This window comes from Rhinoraja longicauda, chromosome 21 (genome assembly GCF_053455715.1).
Source record: "Rhinoraja longicauda isolate Sanriku21f chromosome 21, sRhiLon1.1, whole genome shotgun sequence".
NCBI classification, from domain to species: domain Eukaryota; kingdom Metazoa; phylum Chordata; class Chondrichthyes; order Rajiformes; family Arhynchobatidae; genus Rhinoraja; species Rhinoraja longicauda.
This window is the reverse complement of record NC_135973.1, coordinates 4,091,201-4,109,820: the sequence shown is the minus strand read 5'-3', so window position 1 is coordinate 4,109,820 and position 18,620 is coordinate 4,091,201. Positions and strand designations below refer to the sequence as shown.

General features: G+C 40.6%; 1 protein-coding gene across 2 annotated transcripts in view; it reads right to left on the bottom strand.

The window, feature by feature from the left end:
* The window catches only part of sdk1a (sidekick cell adhesion molecule 1a), a 505,919-nt gene that overhangs the window by 113,698 nt on the left and 373,601 nt on the right, over positions 1 to 18,620 (bottom strand). For both annotated transcript variants that reach the window (XM_078417620.1, XM_078417621.1), the window contains 4 exons: positions 15,074 to 15,255; positions 11,439 to 11,554; positions 8,431 to 8,626; positions 902 to 1,000 (listed from right to left, as the gene is read on the bottom strand). In XM_078417620.1, coding sequence (XP_078273746.1) covers positions 902 to 1,000; positions 8,431 to 8,626; positions 11,439 to 11,554; positions 15,074 to 15,255 — 593 coding nt within the window. The remainder of the gene's footprint in view (positions 1 to 901; positions 1,001 to 8,430; positions 8,627 to 11,438; positions 11,555 to 15,073; positions 15,256 to 18,620) is intronic.

Genomic DNA, 18,620 nt, shown 5'->3' with positions numbered 1-18,620 from the left:
AAAAAAATAGTTAACAAGCAAAACTTTTGACGTATGTGCAATTTAGCAGGAGTGGGGGAGTGATAGTGGATCTTGGTAGATCTGTTTTCTGGAATGTATTAATCTTAAAGCATGGTGTGAGAGCATTTACAGGGAGATTATTGAAAAAGTTTAAGATTGTTAGCAAATATTGAGGAATAAGATGTCATGATTTGGAAGCACATGAGAATGCAGCAGTGAGAACATAGAACAGCACAGCACAGGAACGGGAACTTTGGCCTAATGTCTTTGCCGAACTTTCTGCATAGTTAAACCAATCTCCGCTGCCTGCACGTGATCCATATCCCTCCACTCACCACATTTCCATGTGCCAATCCAAAAGCCTTCTAAAAGCCAGCGAGGAGGCAAACAAGATCAGCATTGCAAAGGGAGTCCAGCAATGACATAGATTGTGTTGCTATCTGGTAGGAGAAGCCACGTGATCCATTGTTGGAGGAAGTTTACAGAGAAGAATTTGAGTTAGCCCATAGCTTGTTGCCAGATGCCCAATTTTCTAGACTGGCAACCTAAGTTCTATTCTGTAGGCAATTTCATGATTTAAGAAATGTGCTTGGACACCACAGATGCTTACTTATTCTATATTTAATAGTGCAGTGACTATTTAGAATTTTAAAATCAGATAATCTGATAGAGATAAACACTGCTTATTTTGTGGACAAAAAGGTCTCGGTACGCACTATTAATAAACTACGTGTCACAAGGGCGGGAACTGAAATAATGATGGTTAGTTTGTTTAGAGGTGTCAGTCAGTACGTCCACTGTCACAAAAATAGCACTGCATATAAATAAAAAATACATTGCTTTGATTGACCAACTCTTCTTTCCCCTTCAATCAAAGGTGAATTTGAACATTTTATTTTACCTGTGAGGATCCCATTTTTCTCCTGTGGTTCTTGCCAGCTGACTTTCAAAGAGGTATCAAGGATTTCAGTAAACCTCAAGTGCCCAACAGGTCCTGGCCCTGTGAAAATTTAAAATGAATCAGTGAAAGTCAGCGGAGCCTTGCTGCGTTGTGTAATGGATAAATCTTATGGAGCAATGGGTTATCACAAATAGAGCACTGCAGAATATCAGATCATATAATCCACAAATTCAAGGGGTCATGCATTCTTAAGTTATGAGACAGTTTCAAATGAAAAATTATCTCGATGTCACTTATTCTGTGTGGACTTTTAACGTAACCAGTAAGTACTTCAGCACTGATCCTGGGGTAACAACAAATTACTGCTGAAACCACAGCACGTGTGACACAATTGCATTCTATTTACAGCATCAGATAAGTGTTAGATTAAATCGCAGCACACTACATTGCCAAGTTTGGTCATGATATTTTAATACTTAATTATGAATTACATTGCTAAATCTAGATTGTGCAAGATCGCGGGAGCCCAGTTCACTAAAAACTGCATGTGCCAATGACGCTACCCACATACAGCTTTCCATTGTGCATTAATCTTTTAAACTTTACTTTAAGGGCCAGCTTGATTTAAAGGTAAGCCAAATATTTCAATATGGGTGCTTGGCAAAAGTAATTTGTCGGGGATCTGACTGCAATTTTCAATTTACTTTTGCCTGTATATTTTCCTCACATGCAGAATAAATCTTTTTAAGCACATCCACTTTGACTGTCAGTTAAAGCACATAATATTTCAGAAATAGCAGTCAGAGCCTATGGCAAACAGACGGAAATCTACAAACTAGCCAAAACAACGCACATTATTAAACAAAAAGGTCAGAGAGATTGACTTGTAGGGCCGAATAACCTACTCCTGCACCTATTGTCTATTGTCTAGATACATCACCTTATGGAAAAAAAAAATCATTAAAAACTTTGGTGTTAGTGAAAATTAAGATCATAATGACAGTGAAGGCAGGAACAAGATGTACATGTCTCCACAGTGTATCCACTGTTGGTTAAAAAAATGCCTGAAGTCATGTACTGGAAAAATGTAAAACACATGACTGAAGGTGCAAAAGAAATTACCCTGAATGTGTGGATTTTCTCTTCAGAATTCTATTTTAGAAGTAAAGAGGGTTAAATTTGATGCACAATTAACCTGCCTTATTTGAAATGATTAAGTTACCCGACAAATTCACATTGCCTGACGGTGATACAAGATGCTGCAATCTTCAGAGACATTTAGAAATTGTTGAAAATGTTCAATTGCTTAATTTAAGAATTATTGATAAAAATTCAAATATAAATTAACTTCTCAGGCACAAATTAATTAAAATATTAATAATTAATGGCAGTGAAGTGGTAAAAAAATAAACAAATTGCACATAAAATTGGTATTTGGCATTAATCTGCAGGACAAGATGAGAAATGCATCTGTTGCCTTGGATCAGAGTATTCACGGAATGCCATTGTAATCGCAGAACAGTACAACGTAGGAAAAGGCCATTCATCCCACAATGTCCATGTTGAACATGATAGCAAGTTACACTAATTTCGTCTACCGGTAACATGATTTATAACCTCCATTCCCTGCACACACATGTGCATATCCAAAAACCTCTTAAACCCGATCATTACATCTGCCTCCACCACCATCCCTGGCAGCACATTCCAGGCATCCATCATTCTCCATGTTAAAAATCTGCCCCACAAATCTCCCTCGGCCTTTGCCCCCTCTCACCTTAAACCGATGCTCTCTCGTCCTTGACACTCCCACTCTTGGGAAAGAGGTTCTGACTGTCTACTTTATCTATTCCCCTCTATGTGTGCAGGTACAAGCTGGGTGGAAGGTTGTCAAACGCTGGACTGCAAAGGCAGGGTTTGGGTTCTGGGTCAAGAATTTCTGCTTCTGTATCGTTATGGGGTTCAATATGGGGTTCACTTGTGACATTCTCATCATGTTACAAATTGAAGACATAGGGAATCAAACATAAATCCTATTTCCATAATTAATTCCACAGAGATGCTATCTTTGTAGCACATGAAAGAAAAGATCTGGTGGTGAAAAATAAATTGAAGAAATTTACTTAACTGAGCCACTGCAGGTTGATTGAATGATAAAATTGAACGAAACCAAAGTAAGAGTAGATGAGTTAAGCTCATTTCTGCAGAGAAGTATAAGGATTCCACAACTGAGGCCCTTTGGGGCAACAGTGACGCAGCTGGCAGAGCTGCCACCTTATATCTCCAGTGACCCAGATTCAAACCTGCCCTCTGGTGCTCCCTATGATGAGGTTGCACGTTCTCTCTGTGCAAACAGGGGGTCCCTCCATGCTCCGCTTCTGCAAACATATGTCGTTTGGCAGATTAATTGGGTGTTGTAAATTGTCCATAGTTTGCAGGCAGCGGCTGGAATCTGAGGGAGTTGAAGGGAACATGGCTAGAATCAAAATGACACTAACGTATAATAGTGTAAATCAGTGCTTGATGGTTACAGCAACCTTGAAGGTCCAGAGGCGCTATTTTTGTGCCTCCCTCACTGTTCAAGCCACACATGACATTTGTTTCATTCGCAAGATTTGGAATACTTGTTGTGTACATGACAACAGCGGCTAAGTTTCCGAGCACGTTTGTTTGGCTGTGACATGTTCTTGGATTTCCTGAAGACGTGAAAGGTGTTATATAAATGCAAATTCCTTCTCAGGGTGATGCAGAAGGCGGCATGCCTGCATTCCCGATGAAGCTTCACTATTTCCATGGTACGTAATGAGAAATCTCAAAATGTTGTTACATTTGATAGAGTGTGACTGACAACAGCAGACAGTGTTTTGTGAAGCTTTGTCAATGTTTGTGCATAATTCCTGACGACAGGCTACAAATCCTGAGCAATCACTCCACTAATGATGCAGGGGTGTTGTGTGGGACAGCTCGAGGGCTCAGGTGGCTTGTGTTGATTAAGGTGATCAAATATTATCAATGAGTTTTTTTTTCTGAGCTCAATCCATGACAGCTCATATATGAGCTCAGCAGGAGGAGAACGCTACATTTCTTATTCTTTCTCTTTAATGGAAATCAGATGGAACAAAGATTCCGCCAGCAGAAAGAAAAAATCCATGACAGAATTTTCAGCATCTAACATTTTCTGGAGAACTAGACTGACTCCAAGGGTGCCTGCGGGAAGCGTAACTTGCTTTTGAAGGGGTACTTGAATCACAGGCATTGCGCACTGCGCTCCAGGATTACGGGTGGAGACCATGCCTTTGCAGCCCCCACCCTGTGCACATCACTGGTGTGTTCCACTAAACTTGCCAATTACTCATACACAAACATTGACATGAATGAGGCAGTCCGTGTGGATTAGAAAGTGACAGTAACTCTGCGAACTAAAACACAGTACCAGAGAGAAACTACCAGAGATAAAGTTGTCAGCGTTTGTCTGGATGGTGTCTTCAAGAATCCTATGTTAGCTAATGAGTTGTGGCTCCCGACATGGGAAAACTAATGAAGATAGCAAGAGTACTACCATTGATTGAACTACCAAACCCTGAAAAACACAGGCACCAGGCTGGGTCTGTAACATGAGAGATAAATCTATCGAATATTAATACATCTGTCCACAGTAGCACTGGTAGCTGTAACTACACCACAAACTCACTCAATAACCCATCTCTGCTAGGGACATCCTCCATCGTGAGTTGTACATGTCCTATTGTGGCGCAGCAATAGAGTTGCTGCCTTACAGCGCCAGAGACCCGGGTTTGATCCTGACTACGGTTGCACTCTGTACAGAGTTTGTATGTTCTTCCCGAGATCAGTGTGAGTTTTCTCAGAAATCTTTAGTTTCCTCCCATGCTCCAAAGACGTACAGGTTTGTAGATTAATTGGCTTGGTCTAAATGTAAATTTCCCTAGTGTGTGTAAGATAGTGTTAATGTATGGGGATCACTGGTCGGTGCGGGCTTAGTGGGCCGAAGGGCCTGGTTCTGCGATGTATCTCCAAACAAAGAATGAATGGTATGGATTATATATCGGAAGAGGAGATTGGTTTAAGTTGGCATCATGTTTGGCACAGACATTGTGAGCTGAAGACCCTGCTTCTCTGCTGAACTTTCTATTAATTTGAAAGAAGAGGCTACAAGAATATCTCTTTCTCTGTGAGGATGTGGTTAAGCATGTGCGTTGAAGACAAAGCTGAAGTATTTGGAATCTTGTTCAACCAGGATTGTCAACAAAATGATTCCATGCAATATGCTCCTAAGATCTCCAGGATCACAAAGTATTTGGCTTAAAATAGCTTCAGCCCATGTGATGTCTAAAGGATGCTGAGAGCCTTGGATAGAGCAAAGGCCATAGGACCAGACAGCACCCTGGATATAATACAGTAGATCCTCAGACTATATTTGGTCAGACATTACTGGCTTTATTTAGCACTAAACGATATTCACGTTGTTCCCTTTATCATGTATCTGTGCCCTGTGGATGGCTCGATTAGAATCACGTATTGATTTCTGTCGACTGGTTAGCATGCGACAAACACTTTTCACTGTACCTCAGTATACGTGACAATAATCTATACTCAAAACTATATTTCCGTTCCACCGTTTGCCATTCCCCTTGTCAAGCTGCACCAGGACAGCTGAAGTGGAAAATTGGTTTAGTGTATTCTGATCATGAAGAGCAGGACAAATATGGTTCATTAAGGCCCATTTGCCTATACTCAATTGCCAACAAACCAATGGAATGCATTGCTATCGAGTGGCATTTACTCACTAATAGTCTGCTTGGTGATGACCACTTTGGGTCTTGTTAGGACCACCTAGCTCCAGACTTTATCAAACCTTGGTCAAAATTTGGAACAACATACTGAATTACAACTTAAAAGAAAGATGAGTGGAGAATGACTACTCTTGGCAGCAAGGCCGCATCTGACTGTGTGTTGCCTCAAGCTAAAACCAAAGTAGGCATACAGTGGAAACGTCTTGTATATTTGCACAGAGGAAGATGGTTTAACATAACCTGCCTGGTTTTCTCTTTTTATCTATGATTATGAAACCCAGCAGTGTGCATGTTTTTTCCATCTTCAAACGTTATACATTTATATTGATGTTTAGTGTCAAGACATCGCAACGCAGGAGTTCCTCAAGACAATGTCCTAGGTCCAAGCATCTCCTGCTGCTCCATCAATAACTTTCTTTCCATAATAAATAAATAATAGATCTAAGAATAAAGGGCCGGCCATTTAAAACTGAGATGAAAAAAAAATGTTTCCACCCAGAGAGTTGTGAATTTGTGGAATTCTCTGCCACAGAAGGCACTGGAGCCAATTCACTGGATGAATTTAAAAGAGAGTTAGAGCTCCAGGGGCTAGCGGAATCAAGGGATATGGGGAGAAGGCAGGCACAGGTTACTGATTGTGGATGATCAGCCATGATCACAATGAATGGCGGTGCTGGCTTGAAGGGCCAAATGGCCTCCTCCTGCATCTATTTTCTATGGTTTTTTTCCCATAAAGTAAGCAGTGGCATTGTTTGCTGATAATTGCACAATGCTCAATTTTATTTGCATTTCACAGCAAATAAAGCAATCCATGTTTGCAAGAATACATTCCATTTGTTTCAATCAATCCTGCTCTAACATTGTGTCAAAAGCAGTTAATTCTATTGGTATACACTGTGCCAGCCTACCCACTCATTCCCTCCAATACCGTGTGTACATCTGCAAAATGTACTGCAATGACTGAATACGGGATCTTTGGTGACACCTCCCAAACCTACTACTTTTTCTAATCAGAGGACAAGCACAACAAGCATTGGTTTACTATTGTCATTTGTACCGAGATACAATGGCAAACTTTGTTTTGCATGCTATCATGGTAGTGCAGATGAGAAAATAAAGAGTGCAGAATATAGTGTTACAGCTGCAGAGCAGATTTAAAAAAGTGCAAAAGCTGCAGTGAGGTAGACTGGAATATTGGGAATTCATCCTTTCCTTGTGAGATGCCACCTCCACTCTCCTGTGAGTTGTACACTCTTCGGAATTGGAAATTTATCACATTTCAGTTTAAATTTCAGTTTAGTTCATGTCACGAGTACCGAGGTACAGTGAAAAGTTATTGTTGCATGTTATCCAGACAGTGGGCAATACATGATTACAATCGAGCCATTTACAGTGTACATGATAAGGGAATCTAAGTCATGGAACTCCTTGCCCACTGCAGCAGAAACTACAACAATATGACTGCAGTGGTTCAAGAAGGGAACCAGTCACTGCCTTTTCCAAGAGAAATAGGGATGGGCAAGAGGTTTTGCTCCTGTCAGCGACACTGAAAACCCATCATGAATTTTAAAATGTTCAGAAGCTGGTTATCAATAGAAAAGTTTGTAACATCTGCAGGACTATCTTCTCAGATTGCCTATAACTTCCTCCTTATGAAATATATCATGACGAGAGGATTCCACTATGAGTCGCATATTCTGCAACCTCCCTGCACATTTTGACAAATTCTGTAGACAAGAAAGATTCTTGAGGGTTTCCACATGATGCTGGGAGCCAACAAAGGGCAAACGAAAACAAGATAAAACACCAATCCAAACTAAATTTATGACCCTATATAAAAGTACATAGAAACATAATTCCTGCATTAGTGCTTCCCATTTGCTTTTCTATATTACTGTTGTATACCACAATTAGCAGTTTTGGACCGATTATTTCATCTTGGTCTAAACCCACCATTTTCATGATTGTACCTTAGTCGCATTAAGTGCATCAAACACTCTGCTCATTTTCATAAGACTTCAAAATGGGCTATAAAATCAGCAAGCAATCTGTCAAACTTAAACTCTGACACTACCATACAGAGCCATTAGGCTTATACTATCAACATCTAGCTGAACACACAGATTAAAACTCATTCACCTTAGAATGAGAAATACTTTCCTCAAATTAGCCTGCCCTAACTAACTCAAGGATGTTTGCACAGTATCATGCAACATGGCTGAACTAATCTGGGCTGAGATTGAATTTGTCTTCTAGCAAAAGCAAAAGAAATAATTAATTCCTGGCTCCTTCTCAAGAAAAGAGAAACAACTTTGGAAAGCCAAGGGATTGGCCAAAGACAACTTCATATCAACATATGCAGTGGGCATGGTGACATAGCGGTAGAGTTGTTGCCTTACAGCGCCAGTGACCCGGGTTCGATCTTGAGTACTGGTGCTGTCCGTAAGGAGTTTGTATGTTTTCCCTGTAACTGTGTGGGTTTTCTTCAGGTGCTCTGGTTTCCTCCCACACTCAAAAGGATATACAAGTTTGTAGGTTAGTTAATTGGCTTTGGTAGCAATTGTAAATTGTCCCTAGTGTGTAGACTAAAATATATCGATGTGCTCCTCTGTGGTTCAAACTGCTTCTGAGAGAGCGGCAAATCATTTTCAGGCATCACTGTAAATATAACCAGAGTATACTGACTACAGATCCAAACAACAGTTCTCAGATACTCACTATCTTCATGGGTCTGAATCATCTTAGGTGGGCTCTTGGGACCATCTCCTGGTGTTGTAAAACACAGTACTGACGTATAGTACTTTGTGAACTTCTTGAGGCCTGTAAGCACGGCTTCATGTCGTGTTCCATGGAAATCAGGAGCAATTGTCATCGATGTTACGGCATTTGGTGGGTCCACAATCCAAGTAAGGAGCTGATGAGAAAAGAGTGAAAGAATAGGAATTGGGGAGTCTTTGTAAACCTATACACATAAAACTAAATCCACAATTTCAAAACAGGAATATTATTTTTATTTTATTGGCCATATTTTCACCCCACCTCTGTTTGTTCAGGATGTGGTACGTGATGAGTGGTTAGGAAGGGGGCAGTCGGTCTCCACTGTGTATAACAGATATACACTGTTAGGTATCGTTGTTGTGGCTGCCATACCACTGTTAGGTGTAAGGACAAAGTTCAAAGGAGACGTGCGGGCCAAGCCCAGTCTTTCCTCTCATTCTTAGTTTACAGACACTTTCCCATGGTGAAGGTATGGAAGGGCTGTGGCAGAGGGACATTGGGAAATAAACTAAAGTAGAAACTCAAGCTGATTGACCCATTTTCTTTGACTAATGGTGTGGAGGACCTTAATGTCATTGTAAATATCAACTGTACAGACCAGGGATCAAAGCTGTGTCCTAACGGACAGGTACATAGATAGGAAATGATTGGAGGGATATTGGAAAAATGCAGGTGAATGGACCTTGCCTAGATGTTGCATCTTGGTTGGCATCGACAATAGACAATAGACAATAGAAAATAGGTGCAGGAGAAGGCCATTCGGCCCTTCGAGCCAGCACCGCCATTCCTGCCTTCTAACCATACCCCCTGACTCCGCTATCCTTAAGAGCTCTATCTAGCTCTCTCTTGAATGTATTCAGAGAATTGGCCTCCACTGCCCTCTGAGGCAGAGAATTCCACAGATTCACAACTCTCTGACTAAAAAAGTTTTTCCTCATCTCTGTTCTAAATGGCCTACCCCTTATTCTTAAACTGTGGCCCCTGGTTCTGGACTCCCCCAACATTGGGAACATGTTTCCTGCCTCTAACGTGTCCAACCCCTTAATAATTTTATACGTTTCGATAAGATCTCCTCTCATCCTTCTAAATTCAAACCTAGTCGCTCCAGTCTTTCAACATACGACAGTCCCGCCATTCCGGGAATTAACCTAGTAAACCTACGCTGCACGCCCTCAATAGCAAGAATATCCTTCCTCAAATTTGGAGACCAAAACTGCACACAGTACTCCAGATGCGGTCTCACTAGGGCCCTGTACAACTGCAGAAGGACCTCTTTGCTCCTATACTCAACTCCTCTTGTTATGAAGGCCAACATTCCATTGGCTTTCTTCACTGCCTGCTGCACCTGCATGCTTCCTTTCAGTGACTGATGCACTAAGACACCCAGATCACGTTGTACGTCCCCTTTTCCTAACTTGACACCATTCAGATAATAATCTGCCTTCCTATTCTTACCACCAAAGTGGATAACCTCACACTTATCTACATTAAACTGCATCTGCCATGCACCCGCCCACTCACACAACCTGTCCAAGTCACCCTGCAACCTCATAGCATCTTCCTCACAGTTCACACTGCCACCTAGCTTTGTACCATCGGCAAATTTGCTAATGGTACTTTTAATCCCTTCATCCAAGTCATTGATGTATATTGTAAATAGCTGCGGTCCCAACACCGAGCCTTGCGGTACCCCACTAGTCACTGCCTGCCATTCTGAAAGGGACCCATTTATCCCCACTCTTTGCTTTCTGTCTGTCAACCAACTTTCTATCCATGTCAGTACCCTACCCCCAATACCATGTGCTCTAATTTTGCCCACCAATCTCCTATGTGGGACCTTGTCGAAGGCTTTCTGAAAGTCGAGGTACACCACATCCACCGGCTCTCCCCTGTCAATTTACCTAGTTACATCCTCAAAAAATTCCAGTAGATTAGTCAAGCACGATTTCCCCTTCGTAAATCCATGCTGACTCTGAACGATCCTGTTACTGCGATCCAAATGCTCTGCAATTTCGTCTTTTATAATTGACTCCAGCATCTTCCCCACCACTGATGTCAGACTAACTGGTCTATAATTTCCCGTTTTCTCTCTCCCTCCTTTCTTAAAAAGTGGGATAACATTAGCTACCCTCCAATCCACAGGAATTGACCCGGAATCTATAGAACATTGGAAAATAATCACTAATGCGTCCACAATTTCTAGAGCCACCTCCTTAAGCACCCTGGGATACAGACCATCAGGCCCTAGGGATTTATCAGCCTTGAGTCCCATCAGTCTACCCAAAACTTTTTCCTGCCTAATGTGGATTTCCTCCAGTTCCTCTGTCACCCTAGGATCTCTGGCCACTAGAACATCTGGGAGATTGTTTGTATCCTCCTTAGTGAAGACAAGTTGGGCCAAAGGGCCTGTTGCCGTACTGTATGACTCTATGATTTCCTCGTTTTAGTACTAAATATTTGATAACATATATACCCCAAGAAAGATTCCAATGGTACAATTTATTTTCTACGAATTGAACAGCATTTGGTCGCTGTTTGATTTGAAGCCGAATAGTGAAAGGCTTGGATGGGGTGGGTGTGGAGAGGATGTTTCCACTAGTGGGAGAGTCTAGGACTAGAAATCACTGAATTAAAGGACATTCCTTCAGGGAAGAGGTGCAGAGGAATTTCTTTAGTCAGAGGGTGGTGAATCTGTAGAATTCTTTGCCACAGAAGGCTGTGGAGGCCAAGCCAATGGATATTTTTAAGGCATAGATAAATAGATTCTTGATTAGTATGGGTGCCAGAGGTTATGGGGAGAAGGCAAGGAGAATGGGGTTAGGAGGGGGAGGTAGATCAGCCATGATTGAATGGCGGAGTAGATTTGATGGGACAAATGTCCTAATTCTACTCCTATCACTTATGACCTTATGATTGTATGTTTAGTGCTTTGCTTTATATTTCATTACCTTGTAGCCTTGGTTGATGCCGTTTATGAACTGCTGTGGAGGAGGATCCCAGGTAAACCTCAACATGGTCGAGTTTATAGGTTCCACCTCTACGTTCTGTGGCGGTGCTGTTGGGACTACACATAGGCAGAGCAGTCATAGTCTTTTAATTTTGCAAATCAACTAAAATATACCAGGTGACAATGAACAAGCTTTGCAGACCTTTTCCTGCAATGAACCAGACACACCACAAACCTTTCCACCAACTTTGTGGCAATTAGCATTCTCCACTCTGCAATGCTCTGCGAGGAAACTACAAGGAAATTGAATCATCTGAATTGCTGTTCACTTGGAAGAGAATTAAACCTCTGGACTTGACAGAGAATGGTACCACGTTTGGAATGCATTATTTGGTGTAAATTCTTATAAAATAACTTCATCACCCAATGTAAGGTGAGAAACACCACTGAAACTCTATGACCTGCAGCCTGAAACTAACGAGCACTTACTCTAGCAAAGTTCTCTAGCAAAACACCAATTATACTTTCAATGGAAGAGGTTTCTGCTTACTTTTGTGCAGTGCATTTTCTAGTTTTCACTGAGCTGAGCACAGCCAAGGGATAAGGTACAAGATATTGAACAACATGTGTTTATTTTGTTGAAGGAATGCTAATGAAGACTAATGGATGTGATGCAGATCTATTAATCCTTCTGTTCTGGGGACCTCTTTCAGAATTGCTCTCCAAACAGCAGTCTTCCTGTTTTGTACAGATCAGATTTATCATGTAGCCATGGAGGTAGCTGGGCACTTGAGAAGAAAATAGGTATGTAAATGTCTTTAAATAAGCAAATCCAATTCCATGTTAAAACTTTCCTGGCAGAGTGGAACTTGGTATTTGTACATTGCCCATATATACACAGGATTGGATTGTCCAAATGATTTACAATCACTCTGCTTTGATATATTGGCTTATATTCAGATGACACAATGGACTGACACAGAATGACGGTTTCAGGACTTCAGCAAGGGTACTGGGCACAGAGCAGCTTGATGCACTGCATTTGGCTTCACTCCGCTGGACAATGAAAGAGCTGAATCTCTTCTCCCTAAGTCCCAAGTCTGACATATAAAGTATCACACTAAGTCGGAATCAGTGGCACAATGCATTTGACCTTACTTTCCCTGATAAAGGAGAATGAAACAAGAAATGGAAAGCATCAGTGACCTTCCTTCTCAAATAGTGGACTGCAGTTTTTAAATCTACTCTTTCTGTATAACAGTAACACCTCAATGCTGTAACACTATATTCTGCACACTGCTATTTTCCCTTTATACTACCTATTGTACTACCTATGGCCTGTTTGTACACTTGTAAAGTATCATTTGACTGTAAATCAGGCAAACAAAGCTTTTCACTGTATTTTGGTACACGTGATAATAATAAACCAATAGAGTCCGCAATATATTTTATTTAAATCTAGAATAAAACTTATTGGCAACGGTGAACGTGACAACTAATAGCGAAGCAGTCATAAACCCGGCACTAAGATTGGAAATATGGAAGAACCAAATTGTATATTTCAGTAAGGATATGCATACTTAAGTATAGAAATTGGACGTATAACACCTCGCTGATTTCCAGGTAGCAAAATTGATCCTGTACAGCCTGACTGAATTCAGCAACAGCCAGTGAAATAATTAAAAAACCACCCTGAAATTGGTTGATCATTCTCTTAACTAGTTCCTCTGGGAATCCTTTTACTGAACATGCATTCAGCTGTGCGAGGTTAAGAATGGGATATAGCGAGAGCTCCAATTAAGTAATGTTCTTATTACATTAAGATTGGCCAATAATTAACAGGCTGCTCTGCATATTTGTGCTAAGCTTTTATACTTGTGTTAATGCCTTTATCAGTAATGGTGAACTGCACTACATAGTCTACACTCAATTGAGTTATTTATCATCAGCAGTGGTTTGCTGTAAAACTAATTTCAAATTAGTACATAATGGTGTCATAACACAAGAGTTGTCAGATGTAAAATTCACATGAAAGAAATGGCTCAAGTAAGATTGAAAATATCAATGGCTTTCCACTGCTTTAATGGCAAAGTGGATGAAAATAAAACTCTGGGGAAAAACAAGCATTTCATCAGTGTTTGATGCTGAGGGTGAGAGCAAGTGTGAATCTAAAGTTCCTCAGAGATTTCATGTTTCTAATTATTGTTGTTTCAGTGCACAGATACAATAATTTGTTGGCCTCATATCGGACGCTTATCGATTTTATTGTTGGCTTGGACACATGTTAATTTTCATTTCAATAGTAAATTCTTGTAAATGACAACACTTTGCCAATTGAAATGCAATTATAAATGAAGAATACCAAATGTGAGGACTGATTTTTGGCTCTGCCACTGCCCCATTTCTGATCAGGAGCTGTGTGTTGTATCTGCTGAGGAAATTTCCTATTCTGGGCACTTCTAGAATCAACCTGTCACTTGACAGGACCTAATACTGGCAGAGGAGAGGTATGTTCCTGTCAAATAGCCTCAGGGCTATCCAGTTGCTTCTGGAGAGCCGACACTAGGTTGTGCCAAGGCTGTGTAATTTGTGAATATTAAATACTTGTCTTCTCTGATTCTCATCAGCTTGCTGCTTATTTTTCTCAATGACAGCTAAAGCAGCAACAAAGCCAGCACAGCCTTCATCCTCTTACCCTGACCTTCCCACCCAAACTTCCAGTGCCCCCTCACTAAGTACAATAGGTATCAAAACTGGCCAGTGTTTAAGCTTGCCATACTACAGGTATCACAATTCAGTGTTGATAAAAAGTAAAAAAGCTTTTTTTTTTTTAAACTGCCATATTTGAGGTTTCACATTTCAAATGTTGATAAAAAGTTAAAAAAGGTTTTATTTAAGGAAAAGCTTTGTTATCTGGCTTTGTTCCTAACATTTCAGCATTTATAAGCAGTGCTCACCGATGCAAAATTCCCTCAGCAATTATGCCCTAAAAGGACAGATCATGATAAACGTGACTGCAATGTCACAGTGTTTTAAATAAACTTTCCACCTTAATTAATCTCAGGGTACTTCACCACTGATCAATATCTGAGCAGGGAACTTAATGGGTCGGGTCAAATTAAATACAGCTTCATTCCCGCAGCTCCAGATTCCTCAAAAAGAATTGTGCAGGAGATCGGGTAGCGTCACAAGATGCTGGAACCTTGAGCAAAGACAAAGTGCTGGAAGAACTCCGCGGGTCAGCCAGGATCTTTGGAGGGAAATGGACAGACAGCGTTTTGGATCAGAACCCTTCCAAATCTCAAAAGATAGGTCTTGGTCCCACAAACGTTGGAAATGTAAATACCCTAGCTGTTGATGAGTTTGATCAGTCCTCAGATAATCCATTCTGTAGCTGGCAAAGTAACATTAAATATAAGATTGGACAATGTGTGTCATTTATATTCCGACACTACTCGCGAAGTGTAGGAAGAGACTCGTTAAGGAAAACGTGCTTCTATTTGACTCGGCAAGGAGTGACAATTATGTCAAAGATACCTGGGGGCTCGTTTTGTTATTGCCTGCTGTTAAAATCACTGTGGCAGCCCTTGAGGGGAAGAAACCAAGAAGCTAATCTTTGAAGATTATTGTTCTCACCTCCCTGCAACGTGTACTCTGTTACTGCCCTGCTGTGTGAACCAAGACCAGCACTGTTGTACGCTGCAACTTGAATTTCATATTGGGTCCAAATGATGAGGTCTTTAAGTAAGCAGTAAGTCACTTCAGGGTTTGTGATGTTTATAAACTGGTATCCTCCTGGAAGACCCGCAAGTCGATATCTACAAAGAGGAAAAGACTGGCATCATGGCAATGCAGAGGAATTGCACTCATTTCATATGTAAAAAAGCATGAACAATAAGATCATAATCTATCACAGATTTGTATGTTCTAAAGAAATATAAATTATTGAAACAGTCAATATGAGGTGCAAATGTTTTCCTTGTTTTCTAATGCACACTTCTGGAAGAAACATTTTAACACTTGCGTGTCAGATTTTACAAAAATGACGGGTATTTTCTTTCTAGTTTGTAGAATCACGCAAAAAATATTAGCATATCACAATGAACTGGGATTGGACATTGCAAACTCTGCCCATTGTCCAATGTCTGTGGCTCCTTTGTCTGTACTGCTTTAATAATTAAAATAAAACATAAAAGACAAATGTATAATGGATGAAAACAGCCGTTGATGGAGATGATCTTGCAATATTGCAAAAAGGATACAAAAGTTAGATGTGCAGTTTTATCTCACTTGATTTGCTTGCTCATGCTGCAGATTGACTTACTACTTTAAATTTATTCACTTGAATATTTCCAAACATTTTATATCAAAATTCAACCTGCAGGCTTGATTCATTTATTGCTTTGTAGATTTCAAAAAAGCTTCAAAATCAGTATTCATAATAATCCATCCAATTACTGCGTTATAAAAGGCACAGACCTTTAGAAATCTCTCAGTCGTTCTGAAACATCCAAGATGTATAATTTTTTAACATATTTGCAACAAAAAAAAATAGAACTGTAAAATGACATATCCTAAATCAGATGGCTTATGAACAAACCACTTTCCCCAGCGTTTTGGGGAAGAGTCAGGATTTTCTATGAAAACCAGGTGAAATTGGAAGATTTCACTGGCATTGCTATGTGTAACTGGCAGCTTCTTTTGCATTCCAGAGTTTGTTTGTGGGCAGCCAATGATGGCCCGATGCCTGGCTCCCTGTGGGGCTCTGTGGGGTAGGAAAGCTGTGATTTCCCCACCACCCAGGAAATCCACAAGAGGTGACGATACGAGGTTGGATAAGGAGCAGGAACTGTTTCCGTTCATTTCAATGAAGGAAAAAACTCATAAAGGATTAAGGTATAAATTAATTTAATATTTTTAAACTGCTGTGCATCTTTAAATGGATTTCTTATGGAGCCAACATACTGCCTTGGTACAGGGGAGGCATTCAAGTTGGGAGAGTGAAAAAGAATGCGGTGATAATAAGAGACAGAGCAGTAGGAGGAATAGATAGCACTCTCTGCAGCTGTGACCAAAGGTCACAGATGCTTCGTAGTTTCTGTCTAGTGTCAGGGTTAATGACATCTCCTCAACCTTGAAGAAGTTCTAGTGGGAGAAGACGGATCCAGTTGTTGTGGTCAATGCGAGGACAAAGGAGTTGATTCAGGTGGAGGAATGTGAGCAGGCAGGGTACAAATTCAAAAAATGAAAAAATTATCTTTACTAGCCAAACCGATTGCAAACTGGCACAAGATAAGTAATGTGTAGGAAGGAACTGCAGATGCTGGTTTAAACTGAAGATAGACACAAAATGCTGGAATAACTCAGCGGGACAGGCAGCATCTCTGGAGAGGAGGATGGGTGACGTTTCGGGTCGAAGACGGGTCTTGTCCCGAAACGTCACCCATTCCTTCTCTCCAGAGCTGATGCCTGTCCCGCTGCGTTACTCCAGCATTTTGTGTCCACAAGAAAAGCAATGGCAGGAAGGGATTGTGTGTCAAAGATTGTTATAGGAGAAACGGGTTGTAATTCATGGGACACGGCACAGCACTGGACAAAGGTGGAGATGTATCATTGATACATTTAAAACAGGCAAGGGATGTTACTGTAATAAATTAAATAACTAATCTGCAAATAAGGTTCAATTAACAAGGGGAGTGGGTGGAGGTGTGGCGAGGTCTGATGAAGGTAAGTTTAGATAATTAAAGATAAAGTAGAAGAATTGGACCAGGGTCCTCAATGGGTAATGGTAATGACCCAGGAAAGGGTCGTGAATACAGACAACAGATGCCTCATGCTATTATGCTTCACCATGGTCTTCAGTCCCATTTGAGTCACAGCAAGTGCAAAGTCAAAACTGACTGCTATTATTCTAAAAGCATGCAGCATTCACGAGAAGGTATCTGAAGCAAAAGAGAAATAATTGGCCCAATAGACATTGCAAAGACACTGTAAAACAATGACCAAGGATGGAAATGAATTAGAAATGCAATCTATTTTTTTGGAGACAAAAAATTGAAAATTGTTGAAACCATGTGCACAAATCAATGTAAGTTAAACAGTGCAGCGTACTGCAGGCACTTAGGAAGTGGCTCGTTGGCATTTATTGTAAGAAGATTGGATGGATATCTTGCTCCAGTTATATTGATCATACCTGAAATACTGTGCACAGGTCTCGACCCCTTACCTAAAAAATAATATAGATGCGATAGATAAAGCACCACAAAGATTCACCAGACTCATTCCTGGAATGCCTGGTTTATCCTGTGTGGTAAGATTAAGCATGCCAGACCAATAAACTATTATCTTAGAAGATGAGAAGTGATCTAATTGAAACATAGAAAATTCTTACAGGACTTGACAGCCCAAATGCAAGGATATTTTCCCTGACGGGGGAAAAAGAGATCTAGAAACTCTCAGGGTTAAAGTCTCAAAATAAGGTGCTGGTAACTCAGGACAAGGGTGAGAAGAAATGTTCCACATCCGGGAGCTAATGAATTTGCAATTCTTCATTGCAAGTAATGTCTTCCCTGAGGAAACTAGGATTTCTTCTCCTCCTAATCCACAAGCCATGCCCTCCCCAGCACCCAGCATTGCTACCATTCACACTGGAACAGAACTGTCAGGAGCTCCTCGCAGGTCGAGCATATACCTCCACTTGTCCAGCATGAAAAGGGTGCAACCTCTGGCCGCAAGGCAACTGCCACAGCTCCATACCAAAATGTAGTCTTAGGACAATTAAACCAACATGCAAAGCTACCACTACAAAGAAGCACAAGTGATAGGTATATTAATTATACATGCCTTATTCAGTTTCATTAAATTATACATTTTGCGTTTATTTTATTCTGAGGGGGAGGTGTATTATTTTCAGATTTTCAGTTTATTTTTAACAATGAATAAAGTGCTTTTATTTAATATTGGCGTAAAATGTGAAAGCAGGGAACTTTTGCTATTGTACTGAGAGGAGCTACTCAAATGATATGACTAATGCATTGCTCAGCTTGAGTGCATTGTGGTTGCAGGTGAAGTTATTAAAACATTAAAAGGATGATCATTCATTGAAATCCAAGTGGGAATTCATTTATCAATATTATAAAAGTAAGGCTTCCACCCTATCTCGGCAGTGGCAATGTGGCCATTT